At 41.7% G+C, this 19,986-nt stretch overlaps 1 protein-coding gene across 2 annotated transcripts in view; it reads left to right on the plus strand.

Annotated features, from left to right (window-relative positions):
• Positions 1 to 19,986, plus strand: part of ptpn18 (protein tyrosine phosphatase non-receptor type 18) — a 41,940-nt gene that overhangs the window by 12,969 nt on the left and 8,985 nt on the right. Inside the window, exons 2-14 of one of the 2 annotated variants that reach the window (XM_017468646.2) lie at positions 2,507 to 2,615; positions 3,356 to 3,432; positions 3,726 to 3,821; positions 4,835 to 4,873; positions 5,015 to 5,083; positions 5,298 to 5,360; positions 6,905 to 7,047; positions 7,532 to 7,598; positions 8,361 to 8,438; positions 8,674 to 8,763; positions 10,105 to 10,181; positions 14,918 to 15,225; positions 18,317 to 18,342. In XM_017468646.2, the coding sequence (XP_017324135.1) occupies positions 2,507 to 2,615; positions 3,356 to 3,432; positions 3,726 to 3,821; positions 4,835 to 4,873; positions 5,015 to 5,083; positions 5,298 to 5,360; positions 6,905 to 7,047; positions 7,532 to 7,598; positions 8,361 to 8,438; positions 8,674 to 8,763; positions 10,105 to 10,181; positions 14,918 to 15,225; positions 18,317 to 18,342 (1,242 nt within the window). Of the gene's footprint in view, positions 1 to 2,506; positions 2,616 to 2,671; positions 2,963 to 3,355; positions 3,433 to 3,725; positions 3,822 to 4,834; positions 4,874 to 5,014; positions 5,084 to 5,297; positions 5,361 to 6,904; positions 7,048 to 7,531; positions 7,599 to 8,360; positions 8,439 to 8,673; positions 8,764 to 10,104; positions 10,182 to 14,917; positions 15,226 to 18,316; positions 18,343 to 19,986 lie in introns of those variants that run through there. The other variant, XM_053680415.1, reaches the window with a different exon arrangement.

Below are 19,986 nucleotides of genomic sequence, written 5' to 3' on the forward strand. Positions count from 1 at the left end.
AAAATGTTAGCGACATTCATTCTTATGTAAGCAAACACGCATGTAAACACAATGGCCGATATGGAGGTCAGCAAAAACGGTCGAGGTCGCGTGTCCGTATATATGTGGATAAGTCGATGAGGCGATTATCGTGACAGGTGTACGAGTCCGTGTGTAGTATTACATTTCCGTTACATTGCATTTTGAGTTACGAGTGAGTCACATTTCAGTCCATAACCAGAACCAAGAAAAAGACCAAATTACAGGAAGAACCAAGTTTGTTTTTTTTTCTCTAATTAAATGAAATAAAATGAAATGAAACTGAGGGTTAGGGTGAGTGATAGTACTCAGGGGTGCTAATACAAGTGATCAGATAATACAATAGTACTCGTTCCAATATAACCTCTGTGGTTAAGCTTGTTTTTGTCGTTCGTGTTTCGGACTGTCCTGGATGTACACGAGTGTTTAGGTCTATTTTAAAAGAGCGCACATATGAAACAGAGATAAATGCGCGCGTGAATTTTTTTTTAGCATCCGCGTAGGTGTATTTCGAGGTTTGCGAGGAAATCTTCTGAGCAAGATGAGCTGTGAACAATTCCACTATCGCTAAACCACAAGTAAAAACAGTCTGGGTTTAGATGTAGTAGATCCACGTGGGCGGGCTTGGCATTTAGTTACTCACTCGAAAGTGAGTATGACGGACATGAACTAAAAAAGAAAAGGAAAAAAAAACTGATGTGTGAAGTTTATGTCCGTCATAAAGAAATGATAACAAATATCCATTATTAAATAGCTTCAGGAATGAAACACAAAGACTGCGGGTAAGGCCTAAATAGCAGTGATGGGAAGAGAAATGTAGTTAAAGTTGATGGAAAAAATTCCAGAAATCTCCCCAGTGTGTGAAAAGCGTCAAATACACAAAGGGGCTCAATGCAGCAGTTTGGAACATGATAAACTCCACACGTTTTTGGGAATATGAATATTCAGAGCGATATCGGCCGATACCGATACCGATACCGCTAGTTCATCCGTTCATACCTTGCAATTCTGAAAGAAACGTAAATAAAAACTTTATCCTCTCTATTTCAACAAGTTGTTTCGCACTAACCGGTCTCATCAACAGAAAACACATTAATTAACACATGAACTCAATTCTGAAGACTGAAGTCAGATTATTAACTTATTGAACGTTATTCATTCATATTAACATTGACCGAATTGTAAAAAAAAACCTCCGGCTCGTCTCACGTGCACTCTCCACTAGCACAAGCATTTCTACTTCATCGTAAACATCAAACTGGTCATATATAATATCAACTTTTTTATATATCGACATTAACCGGATATGAAATACACGACTCTACAAATATATTTTTCTGTGCAGTATATCCTTTTCTGTCGACTCGTCTCCATTTAAATCTTTCAACGGTGTAGCGGCGCTTTAATTCAGAACGAGGGCGAGCAGGCAGCGGGAGAGAGATAAATAAATAAATAAATAAATAATCAGACCAAAACTCCCGCTTCACCGCTGCTCACTTCCGGTGTAAAATTTGATCAGTGCGGAGATTAGAGAGATTACAAACTGCAGGTTTGTCATCATTCCACAGAGAGAAACGTCTTCTTTACACACAGCACAAATTCCACGTGTTTTCCCGCCCTCTTCTGATTGACGGTTTAGAATCGGCCCCGATCATCGGATGTTCTTAAACGATCCGATGGCTCATATACATCGGTGCATTTCTAGTTATAACCTATATTTGAACGCAGCAGTAGATTTTACGCTTTTGGTGAAAGACGGCAGGCGATATCGAGTCACGTAGGGAAAAAAAAAGGAAGACATTCCTGACTCGTCCATTGTGCTGCTCCGGCTGGCTATTTTCATAAAGTTGTAAAAGATCTATCTGAATGTTGTTGTTTTTTTTCTTCCTTTCCTACAACCAGGGATGTTTTCGTTTAGTTTGTTGACTTACGCGTCTTATTTCTTTTTTCTTTCTCGACTCATCACCGCTTGGAGTCTATTGTGCTAATTTTGTCATCAAACGTTCAGCGGATACAAGACCACGAAGCGTTCTTTAAAAATTCTTTCTTCGTTCTTTACATGAAGCGATGTATTGTGTAGCTTCAGGCGATTCAGTGATTCGGCGTGTGCGTGTGTGTGTGTGTGTGTGTGTTTTTAAAAACTTTATACAGATCATCTTTAACCTTTTCGGCTCTCATAATGAATATTTTATTGAAAATGAAAATGGCAGGGGAGCTAACACAGGAAAAGTGTATGAGTTGGTATGAAAGGGTTTTTCCAAATGTATCACCGTTTTGAAGCGAGCAAATAATATCATAATGCACCGTTTGGACAGAAATAACGAGCGCTCGTTATACATACCGGGTCCGGTGACCTTCATCGACCTTGAGGTGAAATAAGAAAAGTGTGCTCTGTAAACTGAAAGTCAACATCATTCTGACTACATACTTATTACTGTGTGTGTGTGTGTGTGTGTGTGTGTGTGTGTGTGTGTGTGTGTAAATACAGAGGATTAAGCATGAGAGCGGCTTGCTGAAAGAGAAGTACGGTTTGACTACAACAGCCGGAGGACTCAAAGAAAACGCGAAGAAAAACCGCTACAAGGACATACTGCCTTGTAAGTAACACCACAGTCCGAGCATCTTATTTATCAGCTCTTCCTCGGTCTCAGTAATCCGATCTAATCTACCAGGCCACTTCTGCATCCGCGCTACGATCGATTTGCCTGGCTAAAGTCCGACCGTGAGTCCGCCGCGTCAGGGAAGCTAAACACACAAGCGCGTGTCATGCCGAAGGAGATCTAATAGGCACGGGCGATATCTGATCGTTTGGCGATATACCGCTAGAAATTCTCCCCGCGATAATAACGATAAATGATGATGTATTTCTGCGAGCCGAGAGCGAAAACGAGTACGAGGAGGAGTTCATCGCTAAACGAGGAGCTACCGCTACAATCCGGAACTGGTTTGTTTACAGTCTTACTTTTAGATCGACGTTTGGGTTTCTGAGGCTCTCGAGATCACAGCTATCACTCGTAGATAAAAACAGTGGTGAACGGTGCTGTATTTTATATCGTCACTGATATCGTTATCGCAATAAATACCAGAAAATATATCGTGGTATAGTTTTAAGGTTTAATATATCGCCCATCCCTAAGGTCTAGTTATAGATTTTTTTTTTTTTTTTTTTTTTTTTTTTTTTTTTTTTTTTAAAGAACACTTTTATGAAATCTCACCGATTCGTCAAGCTGTGGCTACAAACTAAATGCTGTAGAAGGAATGCTGTTCTGCTGTTCTGCTGAAGTGTTGATGTGGACTGTATATAAGCTTATATAACGTTGGCGTTCTTCTTTTGCAGATGATCAATCCCGCGTTATTCTAAGACCAACGACACCCGAATATAGCTGTGATTACATTAATGCAAATTTCATCAAGGTACTGATCTCAGGGGTCTGACACGTACACGCCACTGGACAGGAGAACAGATTGAGATTTTCAGACTTCATACACATTAACACTGTCATTATATTCATAAAACAAACCACTACAAGCTCCCAGGACATATTCCCTGCCTGTATTATTATTATTATTATTATTATTATTATTATTATTATTATTATTATTGTTATGAACAATATGACATGAAGACATAAGAAATGTATTTTAGCTTTAGTTTGAATTTCATGGCTGTAGTTTATGCTGGTAAGAGGCTGATGTTTGTCCACTAGGGGGTGACAGGGAGCAACACGTACATCGCCACACAGGGCCCTCTGAGTAACACCGTGGTGGATCTCTGGCGTATGGTTTGGGAATATGGCATCAAGGTAAATGAGTGTAAAGTAGATCTAGCTATCTATCAGTCTGTCTGTCTGTCTATCTATTTGACTATCTGTCCATCCATCTATCTATCTATCTGTTTGTTTATCTGTCTCTCTGTGTATGTCATTTTGTCCGTGTCTGTCTGTTTGCCTGTCTATGGTTCTATCTGTCAGTCAATCTATTTATCTGTCTGTCTTTCTGTCTATCTACCTTTCAGTCTATCTATCTATCTGTCTGTGGTTCTATCTCTCAATCTATCTGTCTGTCTGTCCCTCTGCCTGTCGATCTGTCTATCTGTTTATTTATCTCTCTATTCATCTATCCCTTTATCTAACTGTTTATCTGTCTGGCCATCTGTCTGTCTGTCTATCTATTTATCTAGTTGTCTGTTTGTCTGTCCCTCTGTCTATCTATCTATCTATCTATCTATCTGTGTCCCCTTTGTCTATCTATCTATCTATCTGTCAGTCTGTCTGTTTGTTTATCTGTCTATTCGTCTATCCCTTTATCTAACTGTTTATCTGTCTTTCTGTCTGGCCATCTGTCTGTTTGTCTATCTATCTATCTATCCATCTATCTATCTAGCTGCCTGTCTATTTATCTGTTATTCCATCTATTTATGTGTGTTGCTGACTGCCTGTCTCTCCGTCTGTGTATCTCTCTGGATATACTTCTCTGTCTGCCCTTCTGTTTTGTCTGTCTGACTGTGTCTGTCTATCCAGCTTTCAATTGGTTATCAGTTTATTATCATTTGTGTCTGTCTGTCTGTCTGTCTGTCTGTCTGTCTGCTTACCTGTTCCTCTCTGTTTATACCAGTCGGTGTGTCAGTATATGAATCTGTCTGTTTGCGTTTCTGTCTGTGTCTATCTTTCTGTCTGTCTGACTACCAGTCTGTGAGTCTGTGTGTCTGTTTATCTGTCTACCCATCTGTCTCTGTGTGTGTGTGTGTGTGTCTGTTACACGGACACTGTATCAGAGTCTGAATGTTTGCGTGACGAGTGTCGTCTCTGTGCTGTAGGTGATCATCATGGCGTGTAAGGAGATCGAGCTGGGGAAGGTAAAGCTCTTCTGTCTCACTGCGTGTTTCTCTTGTGGTTAATATAAAGACTGCGTTAAATTAAAGGAATACTCGGGATCTGTACCGTGTTGACCGTTACCGGATGTGTCATTTCTCCGCACACTGTTTTCCTCTGTACAGAAAAAATGTGAGGTCTACTGGTCTCCTCTAGATGATGCGTCCACGTTCGGTCCCTTCACCGTCTCGACTGTAAGTGCCTCCTACGAAATCATTATCATCAGTGCACGTGTGACCAGGCTGACCTCGAATGGTATTGTGCAAGCATTGTGAGACTGAGTTGGTTCCTTGTTTTTATTACGAACAAAGAAAGTGAAAAATCCTTCATTGGCCCACAGCGCAGTGACTGCCGCATCAGAGGAAGTGCTCGGGCTGAAATTCCGCTGTGTGTTGTTTGTTCTGTTAGGTTGCAGAATCACCCACAAACGAAGAAGTCATTGTGAGAACGCTGGCAGTGAAACACTGTGATGTAAGTGTACCGTGCTGTTCTGTGTGTGTGAGACTCGTGTGTGGAAATACAGTGTTAGCAAAATTGTGAATGGGAATTATCTTCCTGAGGCAATAACCGAGAGATTAATCATTCAGAAAGAGGAAGCGAAATGTCTGTGCGTTTCTATTTTTTTGGGCGGATTCTTTCCCCCATTTTCTCCCTGCCAATTCCGACTCACCAGCCAGCTCTCTCCCATCGTCCAACAGCCACCAAAGAGGAACACATGATTCCTCTGAGACACGTGCAGCCAGCCAAGTGTTTGTTTTCAATCTGCCGCTCTTGCTGCATCACAGTTCAGCGTAGCACCCGGCGTAACAAAGCTTAATAGTGTTTTCTTTTAAAGCGCACCTATTATGGTTTTGAAACGTGCCTAATTTAGTTTTAAAGGTCTCATACGATATATTTACACGCATCCGAGGTCGAGAAAACACTTTAACGCGCTCATAATTTAAACTGCAGCATTACCTTTTTTCCCCACAGTGTCACAAACGACTCGTTAAATGATCCGTTCTAAAGGATTCATTCTCCTTTCAGAGAGCATACTCTGCTCTGATTGGTCAGATGTCCCCGTCTGTTGTGATTGGTCTACCGCTGTCAGCGAGCAGCGGATGAAGAGCAGAGGCGGGGCTTTTTGTTACAAACCTACGTAGGGTTGGTACAGGAAGTAAAGTCTGGAATCACTAACGAGTCGTTTCAGCTGTTCAGAATCGGTTCCTTCTTTTGGGAGTCGATAACTCTGTTTGTCGTGCGCTTTGATTTTTGAAACTTTGCAGATGTTTTTACGTTCACAAACAGCTACGTATATAACACACTACATGAAAGGGAATATTTGAAAAACCATAATACGTGCACTTTAAAGTGAAAAAAAAGAGGGATCATTAAGATTGCATTTAGATGTGTATTTAGTCCTGCCCTGAAGAAGCTATTTCACGTCACAGATGTTTACATATAGTCCACAAGACAATAATAACTGCATTTACACAAATGAACCAGTTCAAAAGTTTACACACGATCGATTCTTATTACCGTGTGTCGTTACCTGGATGATTAACGACACGGCGTGTTTATGTTTTGTGAGAGTTGTTCATGAGTCCCTTGTTTATCCTGAGTAGTTAAACTGCCCACTGTTCTTCAGTAAAATCCTTCGGGTCCTGCACGTTCTTTACTTTTCCAGCATCTTCTGCATATTTGAGCCCTTTCCACGGGCGACTATATGATGCTGAGATCCATCTTTTCACACACTCGTACACGACTATTACAGAAGGTGCAAACGTTCACCGATGCTCAAGAAGGCAACACGATACATTAAGAGCGAGGGGGGTGTAAACTTTTGAACAGGACGATCGGTGTAAAGTGTTATTATTTTGTCTTTCGGCAAACGTAAATATCTTATGTAGCTTCTGAAGGGCGGTGCTAAATAAAGTAAAAAAAAAGAATAAAAAAATCTCCTCACGTCTTTGACTCATATCTAGCGCTGGATACGAGAAGTGATTCATAACGAATTAATCCGTTTCCACGTGTAGGAAACTCGCACCGTGTCCCATTTCCAGTACACGGCCTGGCCGGATCACGGAATCCCGGACGTAGCGGACGGCATTTTGAGAATGATGGAAGTGGTTCACGTCAGACAGGGTCGCCACCCGGGACCACTGCTTGTCCACTGCAGGTCTGTGTCTGTTTCTTTCTGTCTCTCTCTCTCACACACACACACACACATGCACATACTCACACACACACACTGATCAAATCGTCTGCAACTTTCTCACTCACACGCTCCATCGTCGCCTTGACTAGCTGCCTGTTCTTCACTGCTCTGACAAATGACCCATCTGCGCATGAAAATTCATCAGAGCGAGAGGCTCCACGTCGCTCGGCCTGGACCTCCCGCTCTCCATGCATTTTAATCCCAACATCTGAATGAAGTGCGACATGTTAAATATTCAGCACCTGATGTAGCACGGCGGCAGCCAGTTAACTCACAGGCTTCTGCACAAATTCCCTCATTAGCCCCTCGCTGTCGCGTATGAGAAAGGTCCTGTCTGACAATATGGGCCCTTAGCGCCTCGGTGACCTCCAGAAGCAAGAGCGGAGGCAGAAATAGGGTTGATTGCGTTGAGTGATTGGTCTTGATTGCCTTTGCTTTTTTGCAGCGCTGGCTGCGGAAGAACCGGGGTGATTTGTGCCATCGACATTGTTAACGACCTGCTGCACAAGAAGGTATGAAACTGTAAGCTAATGTTAGCGGTGCGTATGTCTTGCAGTCATAGCGAGTTTCACCAGCGGGTTTGATTTCTTCAGGGTCTAGTCGCGTACAGTGTATCATTATGTTACGAGGGATGCATCAATACATGTACAGAAGCGGTTTTGCGAAGTGGAACAAAACCCGCTCTACTCGTCAGTGCGATCACGGTAATGATCTCGCTAGCTGATGCTAACGTTATAAAGAGCGTATGTGCTTCGACACTGTAGAACCTGCGGAAACGAGGCATCCGTCCGTCTATTTTCCGTACCGCTTATCTATCACAGTCTATCCCAGGGGACTCAGCACGATCGGGGGACACCCGTCATACCGTCATAGGGCACAGTCACACACGACAGACAAGTTAGAGATGGCAATCGGCCTACAACGCATGTCTTTGGACTGGTGGAGGAAACCGGAGTACCCCGGAGGAAACCGCCAGTACCCGGAGTACCCCTGAGAAAAAAAGCACGGGGAGACGGTGTCATCTCCGCGCATACAGAGCGGAAGCGGTGATAACCACTCCTGATCGACTAATACTCAATAGGTTACTCATTCCAGTCTCAATATCAGTATCAAGAGTACCAGAACGTGTACTTGTACTCATGCTGTGGTATGGTATTGATGCATCCCTACTCGTAAGTGTGCTTCATAAACCGTATAAGGTGCTGTAGAGAGGTTTACATGTGATCAGATATCAGTATGTTGCATTCATTCCCACTCGCACGGTTCTCTCTTAGCAAATCGGAGAAGATTTCAACATTATGGATCTCGTTTTAGAGCTGAGAAGACAAAGACCATCGGCTGTCCAGACTAAGGTAAAACACACGAGGAATTCAGTACCAGTGGCACTTAATAAAACATCCAGCAGTGGCAAAGTCATGTCATTCGTCTATTATTTATGTCCACGATCAAAGATTTATAGCTATATAGATGTGTTTTTTGTATTATTCTTATTATCAGACAGTTTTTGTCCCTTTCCGTTCTTCTACAGGATGTAATACTGCGAGAACAGAATGCTAGATTGATGTTTTTTTGTGTGTGTATATCCAGGAACAGTATGAGTTTGTGTTTCATACTGTGGCTCAGATGTTCGAGAAGGTCTTGCAGGAATCTTCACAGAATCGCCAACCTGGGAGCCTGGTACATTTCAAACATTTCATAATCCCATACGGTTTATTAATCAAGCGTGAGCTGCCTCGTGCTGTATATTCCTAATGAAGGTGTTTCTCTGGTCGATGGAACATACGGGACTTCCCAAGTCAAATTTTTCAAGTAATGCAACAAAGTTCCAAAAGAGAAAGGAAATAAGGACTAGCTAGTCTATGTTTTGATCAATCAGGATTTGGGTGAATTGTGGGATGTGTAATTGGGGCTGTAATTACCACCATCAGCCTCTAGATGGCAATCTGATAGACAGAGCAGAGAAAACACTGCACTGTTTGAGGCCAGTGTTAAAGCAGTTGAGGACTCTCTTACAGGAAGTTGATACTATTATAAGTTTGTTTTGAACTCTTTCATGCATGAATTATTTAGACGCGTATCCAGATTCTTTAGATTATTTCTCTCTCTTTTTTTTTTTTTTACTTAAATTGTCATGATTGAAGAATTTCGATTCTGTTAATATCAAATAATAAAAGGCAAATGAGTTAAATGAGTCATGAGGTAAAATAGGCTGAAAGAATATTCCTGAAATAATAAAAAATAATAATAAATCTTGCATGTCTAGAGTTTTTACGATTAATGTAAAAATGAACGTAAAAAAAAAAAACATTTACACAGTTTGGAACGTGTGCATAAAGAGGTATAAAAAAAAATCTTTGCAAAAAAAAAAAGAAAAAGAAAAGAAAACTACTAATAAAAATACATACTTTATTTATTTATTTTTTCGTTATATATAGAAAGTTAGTAAAGATTGAAAAGAATAAATAGCCTTGCGAACTACAAAAGTTTATGTTAATTTGCAGGATTGATCTCAAGTGATTTGGACGTGATTTAAATCTTATATTTTCCTAAAAATATATTTATAAAAGAGAGCCTTAACTTGACTGTCCATGAGCGAGGACACTATGCATGAAAGGGTTTGATTTTATTTTTTTGCGTTTGCTTTAAATAGGAATTGGGATAACAATAATAATTTTTTTAAAAACCCAGAGTAATAAATAAACTACATGAGTCATCTGTGCATGGCATCGCTGGTGTTTAAAACAGTAGCTATAAAACATGGTCCCTTTTCTGCCTATTTTTGCGTCGCTTTACTTCCTCTAAGTCCTTCTGTTGCGAACATTTAAAAATGAACTTCAGCAGGAAGTATCCTAACTCTCTGCTTCCTCTATGCAAATTCGCGCTCCAGCCCGTGTGATCACTGTCGCTCGTACAGCAGCGCTCACAACACAAAAGCGCTTTTCTCTTTCCTCATCCTCTGTTTCTTTCTCTGTCGGTTTTTGTTGTTGTTGTTGTTGTTGGACGCTTCGACATTTGCAGTCTCTCTACGCCAATGTGGTGCCCCCAAAGTCAGCGCTGAGGTCATTCTCCATCAGCAGTGAATACCAGAATACAAGGTAAAAACACACACACACTATTGCTGGATTTTTCTTATCTGCTCTTTTAAATCGTGTGCTCTTTTAAACTGTACTGTTTTTTTTAAAATATATATATATATTTTTTTTTTTGAAGATTAGCATCTATTTGCCATTAATAAATCTGTGTCGATTCACAGTTCGGAAGACATCAAATTTAAAAATGCGTAAGAATGACTTAAAACATTACTGTTAACACTATAATCACTTTTATGCCTTCCGCTGATATTTCATCGGAATAAGTTGGGATTAAACATATATTAATACTGCTAGTAACCTCCGGCTACCATATGTTCCGTCCGACTCACTGCTACGTATACGGAGCCGTATAAATCCTCGTATATTTACATATTATCGTGTCTGGTAATGTTTATTACTTTAGCAAAGCCGCGCAGGGTGCCAATATTATTGCACATCCTGTTATAATGCACAAAAAAAAAAAAAAAAAAAAAGATCAGAGTGGTCATATATAAATAAATTCTAGCCATGTCTAAATTAGGAATGCACTCGACCTCACAAATCAGATTTACAGTAATTAATATCGACGTCATATGTTACAGATATAATTCTGTTGCTAAAGGAATGCCCCTGGCTCATAAGTGAAGAAGACTAAAAAGGAAATTATCTAGAGAATATATATATATATATATATATATGTATATATGCATTGAGCTCAGAGTATATATATATATATATATATATATATATATATATATATATATATATATATATATACACACACACTCTGAGCTCAATGCAGCCTTGTTTAAGTAAGAAATGATACACACTGGGATGTGAAATGAATCAAGTGCCATATTGCCCTTATACAACAGGTCTACAAACTTCGCACACACGTTTATTATTTATTTAATATAAGTTATTAAAGTTATTATTGTTTATTTTCGCGCCGCTAGCGGAAATAGATCCCGAAGAAGCCACGCTCACGTTATTATAGGCACGTTGAATAGCTCGCTAGCTAGCTAGCTCGCTCACACCGATTTGTACATTCTCGGTCAAATTCCCATCGCGCCTTCCTTATCATCTTTATCTCATGAGCTGCCCTATATCACATTCAAAAGTTACGTTCCTGAACAGTATCGTTTGCCATTCCTGTACATTACCGTAGTGACGGTTTCAAACTAAGAAAGTGGGATTCTACGTGGCGAAGACAAACGAGCGGCGTGATACACATAGGGCGTGACATGCCCTAGTGCGGTTATTCTATTCTTGGAACGCTTCTCGACCAATCAAATTAGTGGACCGGACCTAACTGTTGTATAACTTCTGTCATAGCAGCAAGCTCCTCTTTCCTGAAAACTTTCCCCTGATGGAAAAGATATATGACGTCGATAAATGAGCCGTCGCTCATTTATTATAAACAATAAAACAGAAACACGTTCAAGTTAAAGCCAGAACTGCTGTGAGAATCCTTCTGACCAATCAGAACGGAGAATTCATCTCATTATCGCCTTAGCGAGGTTTTGTCCTCGCCACCGTCGCCACCGGCTCGCTCACTGGTGATAAATCCACACACTTAAAATCTCTATCCTGTGTTTAAATGCTTCTGTAAAGCTGCGTTGAGACGATGTCCTTTGTTAAAAGCGCTACACAAATCAAACTGAATTGAATAGAATTCAACAGCCCTGTGGTATAAGTGCTGTTTAAATGATCTAAAATAAACTGTACGGAATAATATGTTAGGTACACGTCAAACAGTTTGATTTATTTCGCCCAAGGTTTCAGGGTTTCATGAGAGCCTTATTTGTCGCACTTATTTGTCTCGACTGAGGTTAATATGTTGGGGGGGGGGAATATAACCCAAAAAAAACCCCCTGCTGTGCGTTTGCAGAGAAAGAGAACACACAGTTCCTGCTTTCAACTTGATGAAGCATATTTGGTTAATCTAAAAATGGGTGCTTTCGTTTTTAGACCCAACAACAGTCAGCACTTTGGAAAACATCTCGAGGTTGGAGAATGTTCATCCTCAGCATGACGGTATCAGTGTGAGAGCAAAGACCTAAAGGTCTCGACAGTAATATTATCCCGTTATGAAATAAGCAGCTGAGAGAGCTCATGATCAGAGCATTCACTTAAAATATTCGACCGGTTCTAATAAGGTGAGGCTGTAATGTTGCGAAATTAACGGTTTGCGCAATGTGCGTTTCCTGTATGGCGGTATGGTTCACTTTATTCTGTCGCTGGAACACTCTCAGTTCGGCAGAAACTGTAGATCCGACAGCGAGAAAGAAAAGAAAATATCGGACAATTAGATGGATTAATTAGAAGTAAAACCGCGTCGTTCCTGGAACATTCGATTTTAGCGATGAACAGATTTTTTTTATCAGTTGCTTATAACTTATCATTAGGGGAATTATACACCGATCAGCCATAACGTTAAAACCACTGACAGGTGAAGTGGATAACGTCGATTGTCTCGTTACAACGATGAGGTGGGATATACTGTATTAGGCAGCACGTGAACGGACAGTTCTCGAAGCTGATGTGCTGGAAGCAGGAAAAATGGGCAAGCGTAAAGATCTGAGACGAGGGAAAATTGTGACGGCTAGACGACCGGGTCAGAGCGCTCTCCAAAACTTGTAGGCTTCCTGGTATGCAGTGGTTAGTACCTACAGTACCAAAAGTGCTTATAATAGGTACACGAGCATGAGAACTGGACCGTGGAGCAATAGAAGAAGGTGGCCTGGTCAGACGAATCACGTTTTCTTTTACGTCACGTAAAAGCCGGGTGCGTGTGCGTCGCTGACCCGGGGAAGAGATGGCACCAGGATGCACTATGGGAAGAAGGCAATCCGGCGGAGGAAGTGTGACGCTCTGGGCAACGTTCTGCTGGGAAACCTTGCGTCCCGGCATTGATGTTACTTTGAGACGTACCACCTACCTATCTTCCACGTGATGTTGAGAATTTAATCTTCACCATGTCGTAAACCTGCACATGATATGGTGTTATTTACGCACTGAGCTCCAACAGACCAGAGGTGAAAAACGCGCCTTCACCGAGTATTAATGTGACATCTCGATGTAAACCAGAGTGACATGTGAAAAACAGTTCATACTTCATCCGAAGAGTACCTAAATTAGGCCGTGAATCTTTTAGAAACTACAGCTTTATATAAGACTGCTGTGGAAACTTGAGCCTCAGTCGTCGTCATGGCGAAATTTTCATTTATATCTAATCTGTTATTAAATGTCCACCGTACCAGGTACAATGTTCACTTCGGTCTTCTTCTCTGTATTTACTTCTCTGCTCGAATTATAGACAAAAATGCATGGTTTATACATCAAATACGATGTGTGGAGTACTTGTTCGGACACATCACGTCCATACTTTTTGTGTTCATTCAAGTCTCTTTCCATGTCCTCCCTATGATGCTTTCTGTGGTCTTTAAAATCCACAGCGTCCGAAGAAAACGTGTAGTCTCGGACAAAAGTCTGTCCGTTTAAAGTCACATCCAGAACACCGATACGCTGCCACGTATCCGAAACATGTAGCGCGATAATGAAGCTTCGAAGATGTGGACTGTGAAGTATCCCAGCGTCTACTGTATCTACTGCAAACACTTTACTTTACTACAAACACTACTACTTTACTTAGTCAAGAAGAAGCCCACATGTCAGCCGAGTGAATGATCTGAAGCTGAAAAGCTAAAATGGTAGTCAACGTTGCATTCGCATAACACTCATTTAACAAGTCCTATAAGAATAAATGACTCACTGAAAGATTTTAAACAGTCGAAAAGAGGGATGAAAGTCTCCTCCGTTTTACGTAAAGACAACATAATGTGCCATGTGGACAGACGTATGTGGACACCTGACCGGTCACACCGTGTGCTCGTTGAACATCCCGTTCCAGATTTAATCCCCCTTTGCGGTTAGTATATCCTCCATTCTTTTGGGAAGGCCTTCCATCGGATTTTCTAGCATGGCTGTGGGGATTTGTGTTCATTCAGCTACAAGAGCGTTAGTGAGGTCAGGCACTGATGTTAGGTGAGGAGGTCTGGGGTCCAGTTCATCCCAGATGTGTTCAGCGGGGTTGAGGTCAGGGCTCTGTGCAGGAGAGAAACTGTAACGCTACAGCATACAAAGCCATCGTATACTATTGTGTGCATCCAACTTTGGGGAAGAACCACATGTGGGTATGATGGTCATGTGCTGAAATATGTTGGGTCATATAGTGTACACTACAGAAAACTGTAATGCCATTGTTAAATATGGGCCTTTCATAAGTTATCAATGGATGGATGGAATTTATCGATCCGCAAGGGAAAATGCAAACAATCCAGCACTGTCTTATAAAAGGTTTATGCAATGCATTCCTCTAAAAAAAAAGATGCGTTACTGAATAAGGACATATATTTTAGGACCAGGTTTGACTTGGAATAGACCCATAGACAATGTTTCGGACCAGTTTAGATCAGCTGAAGTTTGCGCAATAATAGATCTCTCTTGCCTTAGACCGATCTACGTCAGACCTTTTTTTTTTTCTTTTTCTTTTTTTTTTTATCAGCCATAAATTTGACACCTTGTGTACAGCCACGCTAGCCATTCTTTCCACATCGTCAACCCATTTTCGCTCTAGCGTCAATCTAGACCTGGCTTTAATGTCACCGACTCCTTTATCGCATCTCGACTGCGCCTCTTTACGCAATCATCGTCATCGTGATCATTATCCTAACCCTGACTTCTTCTTCTCTACTTAGAAAACCTCCTTCCCTCCGTCCTCGGTCCTCTCATCCTCGTTCATCCGTCAACATGAACGACACGTACGCCGTCGTCAACAAGTTCAAGCAGCCCAGCACCGCTCCGCCGCTCGTTCCCCACCACTACGACAACGAAAACTTAAACAGCCAGAAGACGTCTGCGAACGACCTGTACAGCATCGTGAAGCCTAAAAACAGGCCGGTGGCAAACACACCAGCTAGCACGGTTCCTGCACATGACCGGACATGGCAACTCAACCACAGACCCCCAGAACACACAGACTACAGCGGCTATGAATCCCTGCCGGGTGAGTGGAAGCTCAAAGGTTTCTTCTTCTTCTTAAAGTTAACGTGCTTGGAAGTCTCTTATGCATGTACCTTTTTGAAGAACCCTTAATCATCCACAGAACCTTCGAGGAACCCTCGTTAATGCACACAGAAAGATATGTGATTCACACCTTATGTGTTGTTTGAGCTTGTGGCATGCAAACTGAGATGTTGAGAAGCTGAAAAATATTACAGGAAGTTACACATTGAGGGGAAGTGGTATCTGGAACTGACTTACAATCATATCTACGGTGCTGATACGTCGGGGGCTTTTGAGTGAATAAGATAGATCTAGAATGAGATAACAAGGGGCAGTCCATTTTGCGCTTCTAAGGGGAGTACAGTATATACTGGTTACTAGTAATACCGGCTCTAATGACCACCTGTTGTTAGGTCTTATTAAGGCTGGTTGTTTAATTGTACGATTTGTCTGCACAGTTTTGATTTCAGCACTGGTCAACATGATAGCCCCATTCAATTATGTGAACTTATCGCTCCTCTTTATCGAACTCAAGTTGATACGTTTTTCGAAAACGTTTTTCGGTCAGTCGGCTTTCTATGTGTCTCTGCACATTTCTACGACGCTGCTAGTCGCAAAATAACGTTTTTAAAATAAAACAGTGTTATTTTGTATCGAAATGGGAACATCGATAGTTGACTATTTGCGAAATGTTCCGCTAATGTTCTTTATTCTATTAACGGGCTTATTTGAATACGTTATCATTCTTATAGGAACTCGTTCACACTTCTTTAATGGAAACAGATGTTGTTATTTAGCAAAGAAAAACCTATGGTTATCGATACGGCGAAGCTTTCTGTTAGGAGATGTTTATTTAACGTTTACGGAAGGAGTCTCTGGCGTCAGCGCTGTAGCTGGCAAAGGGAAAGCTGTTCCTTTACGTTTCCTGCCACAAGTCTTCCAGAAGGAGGAGTTCACGATTTCTCGTTTCTTTGTAGCTTTTTTCTTTCTTTTTTATTTTTTTTCCCTCAAAAGATTGCCATTGTTTTAACATTTAAGCGTATAACTTGTATTAGGAGCGCTATACGGTGCATCAGAATGTAACTGTAAGCAGTTAAAAACGCAACGTTACGTCCATAGATCAAAATAATACATCGAAAATTATACAGTCGGATACTACACTTCCCGTCACTGTTCAGTTATGGGAAAATAATCCACTCTGCTTCATGTCAGGCCATATCACACCACCGCCGTGCGGATTATTTGCTTGTACTAGCACGCCCCTTTGTGTTATGAGTTTATTTCTGCTGCGTATTCATTAATACTGAGTGACTGAAACACATCACCATCCATACATCCATTTTCTGTACCGGGTCACGGGGAACCCGGAGCCTGTCGCAGGGGGAATGGGGCACGAGGCGGCGGACACTCTGGGCGGACAGGGTAAACGCATGACCGATAGAGTCTTATTATTACTGATTTATCGGAAGAAATCACTAACACGTAGGGTGTGTCCTAAACAGGCGGCAGCTGACTTGATGTGCTCACTCATAAGTAGGTATCTCCGAAGCGTTTGCCTTGAGCAGAGCACAGACAGGGTTCGAGATACGTAGCAAGATATCCTACATACGCTCTCCATCACTAACCCCAATAACAAACCCCCTGTTAGTGTACACCGATGGATTCAGGGTACATTTCTCAACAGAAATCATATCTGATCCAAACTTTCAGCTGGGAATTCATTTTAAATATCCACCATGATGGACTTTTAAACAGTTAAATGTTATTCATGAGATGAATCAGGACCAAAAAACAGAACTTATTTTCTTCCCTTTGTAAAAATGAAAGCTTTCATTTAAGGAACGTTGGCTTTCTGCAAAAATAACGAAAGCGTTACGAACAAGAAAAGATATTACATTTGTGTTTATTAGCATTTATTATTATGTATTATTATATAGCGATGGCTTAAACGTGATCCCTGGTTGTCGTGTTAAAGTTCGGTGCAACTGGGTCGACTTGGAGATAAAGTTTGGATTCTGTCCTTGTTGTGATTGCGCATGCTTGTTCATACCGATGTGATGCTGACTCAGATCGGCTCCCGTAATAAGAGGTTGTGCGACGCGGGACGACTTCGCAGTGCTCGCTGTCGAGCTTTGCACGGACGCTTGTGCGTCTTTCTCGGTGCTGCTTACATGATGCATTTTTTGTCGTCAGTTTTACTTCTCGTTTTGAATTCCTCTCTTTCGTGGGATCGTCAGGGCGACAGACTGTGGGGTTGTTTTCTCTCAGTAAGAAAATGACTTTTCTCTAACACGGATTTAGAAGACCACGCGCCACGCGGTGCCTGCTGCTGTCGCTGTTCAATACGTTTCCTGTTGTCACTTATCGATCACACCGGATCTGGGTTCTTCATTTCTGTTTGTTTAGCATCACGCAAGCCGCTTCAAACCCTGTCGCGTTGTACATTTATGCCAAACTCGACTCGCTTAAGAATCCCGGTACGCAACGTACATCAAACCCGTTTTCACACGTCCCTCACTTCATGTACAAATTCGAATCCATTTGAACACATTTTCAAAGACAAATAAATTGCATACTGGAGTAAAGCACGAGTTGTAGGCGATACATTTAGATGTTTTTCTCATGAGGAAAAAAAAAAAAACAAAACGCCGGCGACACTAGAGTTCGTTTCACACCCGCAAGAGACAAGTGGCATTAACGGCTCGTCGCTCGCTAGTGCGAATGCAGGGTACGAGAGCATCGCCTGTTGTTGCCTGCTGCTGCCGATGCTGATGATTTTATTTAGTCAGAACGTTCATAACGTGATGATCGTATGAATTCAGCTCAACTTCCCTTCACGCAACTTTCCTCCTGTAATTAAACGGCCTGCTTTTTTTTTTAGCGATGGCGTCATCTAGCCGAAAACACTCGACTATCAGCTGATTAACGATCGAAAGTCTCGAAGTCCTCCTAATAAGCAAACAAGCTCCACATGAAAGCATTGCTAAAGTTGGCTAGATGTATGTATGTGTGTGTGTGTGTGTGTGTGTGCGCTCTCTGCGATGGCAAACTATTTTCCGCCTATTATTTACATGTGCATTTTTCTTTTCTAGCGGAGTTCCAGATGAGAGACTCAAAGGTAACACCTCCACCTCCACCTACGCTACACTTGATTACTCCACCAGGAAGTGCAAGCCAGTGACTAAATTTCTTATAAGTGTAATGCAGTCATAATCATTTAGCATTAGATGAATCATAAACGACCGAATGCTAATCCAGATCCAATCTCATCATAGCCTCAGTTGAGGTCATACACACAAATTGAGATTTATAACCAAGCTATAATCTGCACTTTCTCGTGTGGATGTTGTTTGGACGATGTTAGTTGCAGTTCCACTTACATAGCGCTTTTACATAGTATGGGAGGGGGATCTCCTCAACCACCACTAGGTTGTACCATCCACCATCCACCTGGATGATGCGAGGGCAGCGAGAACACCCACCACACACCAGCTATTAGTGGGAGAGCTACTAGTGTCCAAGAATAGGGACATACAGTCACTATACGCAGACTACAGGGTAAGCGCCCCCTGCTGGCCTCACTAATACTACTTCCAGCAACAACCTTAGTTTTCCCCAGGAGGTCTCCCATCCCATCCAGTTACTAGCCAGGCTCAACCCTGCTTAGCTTCCATGGGAGACCAGGCGAGAGCTGCAGGTTGATACGGCTCTGTCGATTCACCCAGTTATTCCTAATGAAGCTCGGCTTCACCATTGTTGAGTACTAACCGTGTTTCCTATTACAGTTATCATTTGACTTTTAAAATCCTCTGACCTAGCCTTTAAACCTACCCAAAGGTCTGTTTTTGGCTCCCGGTCTTGCAGATCGTCTAGATCAGTTAATTATATCGACCGTGTGGTCAAGGATTTTTGATTTGAGATGCAGACAATGACAACCGTCATGACGACAACAGAAAGTTTAAAGGAGAAACAGAGCTTGTGAGTGTGCACGAAATCGCAACAGGTCGTTCGAGTTCTTGGAAACGAGACGGAACGGATGGTTTCGGCTCTGACGTGGGAAGTCGTAGACGTGGGAAGAATGCTTCTACTGCTGTATGTGCACAAAAAGTCACGTGTCATGTATAAACCGGCCTTTAAAGGAGGCAGCGACGTTATGCTGCTACTGATAGCGTCGACGATAGATGAACGCGTGGGACGGGGAGGCAGGATGTGATTTTTTTTTTCAGGATTTTCTGAATCCCGGTTCATATCGACGTGGTCAAAAAATCAAAATTGGGACCGAGTTCCATTCTTCCATTTTGCTGGAAGAAGGTGGAATGGAATGGGAGGTTCGGTAGCAAACGTCCCAAAAAAAGTATTAAGATCAATAAATATAGTCTTTCAATTCGGACTAAGTAACGGCGCCCCACGAAAAGACGAGGGGTTAGTGTGTTTGTACATTCGCCGACACGCACCAGTGGCTGAGCTGCACTGCTGCAAGATTTAGAAGATGCCACACTTAGAAGGCGTGCTTTCCATTTAGTCATCGTTTGGTCGTTTACACCTCAGTGAGCCTTACTGAATGTAAATCAGCCGTGCCGTGAGAACACGTCACGACCGATCGGTGTTTATCGACACGTGCAGAAAAGTGCGACGAAAATCGACATTACTAAAAACCTTCGTAAATCTGATTTCTTTTTTTTTTTTTTTTTTTTTTTTAAAACCCCAAACATTTACATATAGCTTTACGGAAAGGTTAATAAGCGTGCCCACTGTATTAGTG

The sequence above is a fragment of the Ictalurus punctatus genome, chromosome 5, assembly GCF_001660625.3.
Source record: "Ictalurus punctatus breed USDA103 chromosome 5, Coco_2.0, whole genome shotgun sequence".
NCBI lineage: Eukaryota > Metazoa > Chordata > Actinopteri > Siluriformes > Ictaluridae > Ictalurus > Ictalurus punctatus.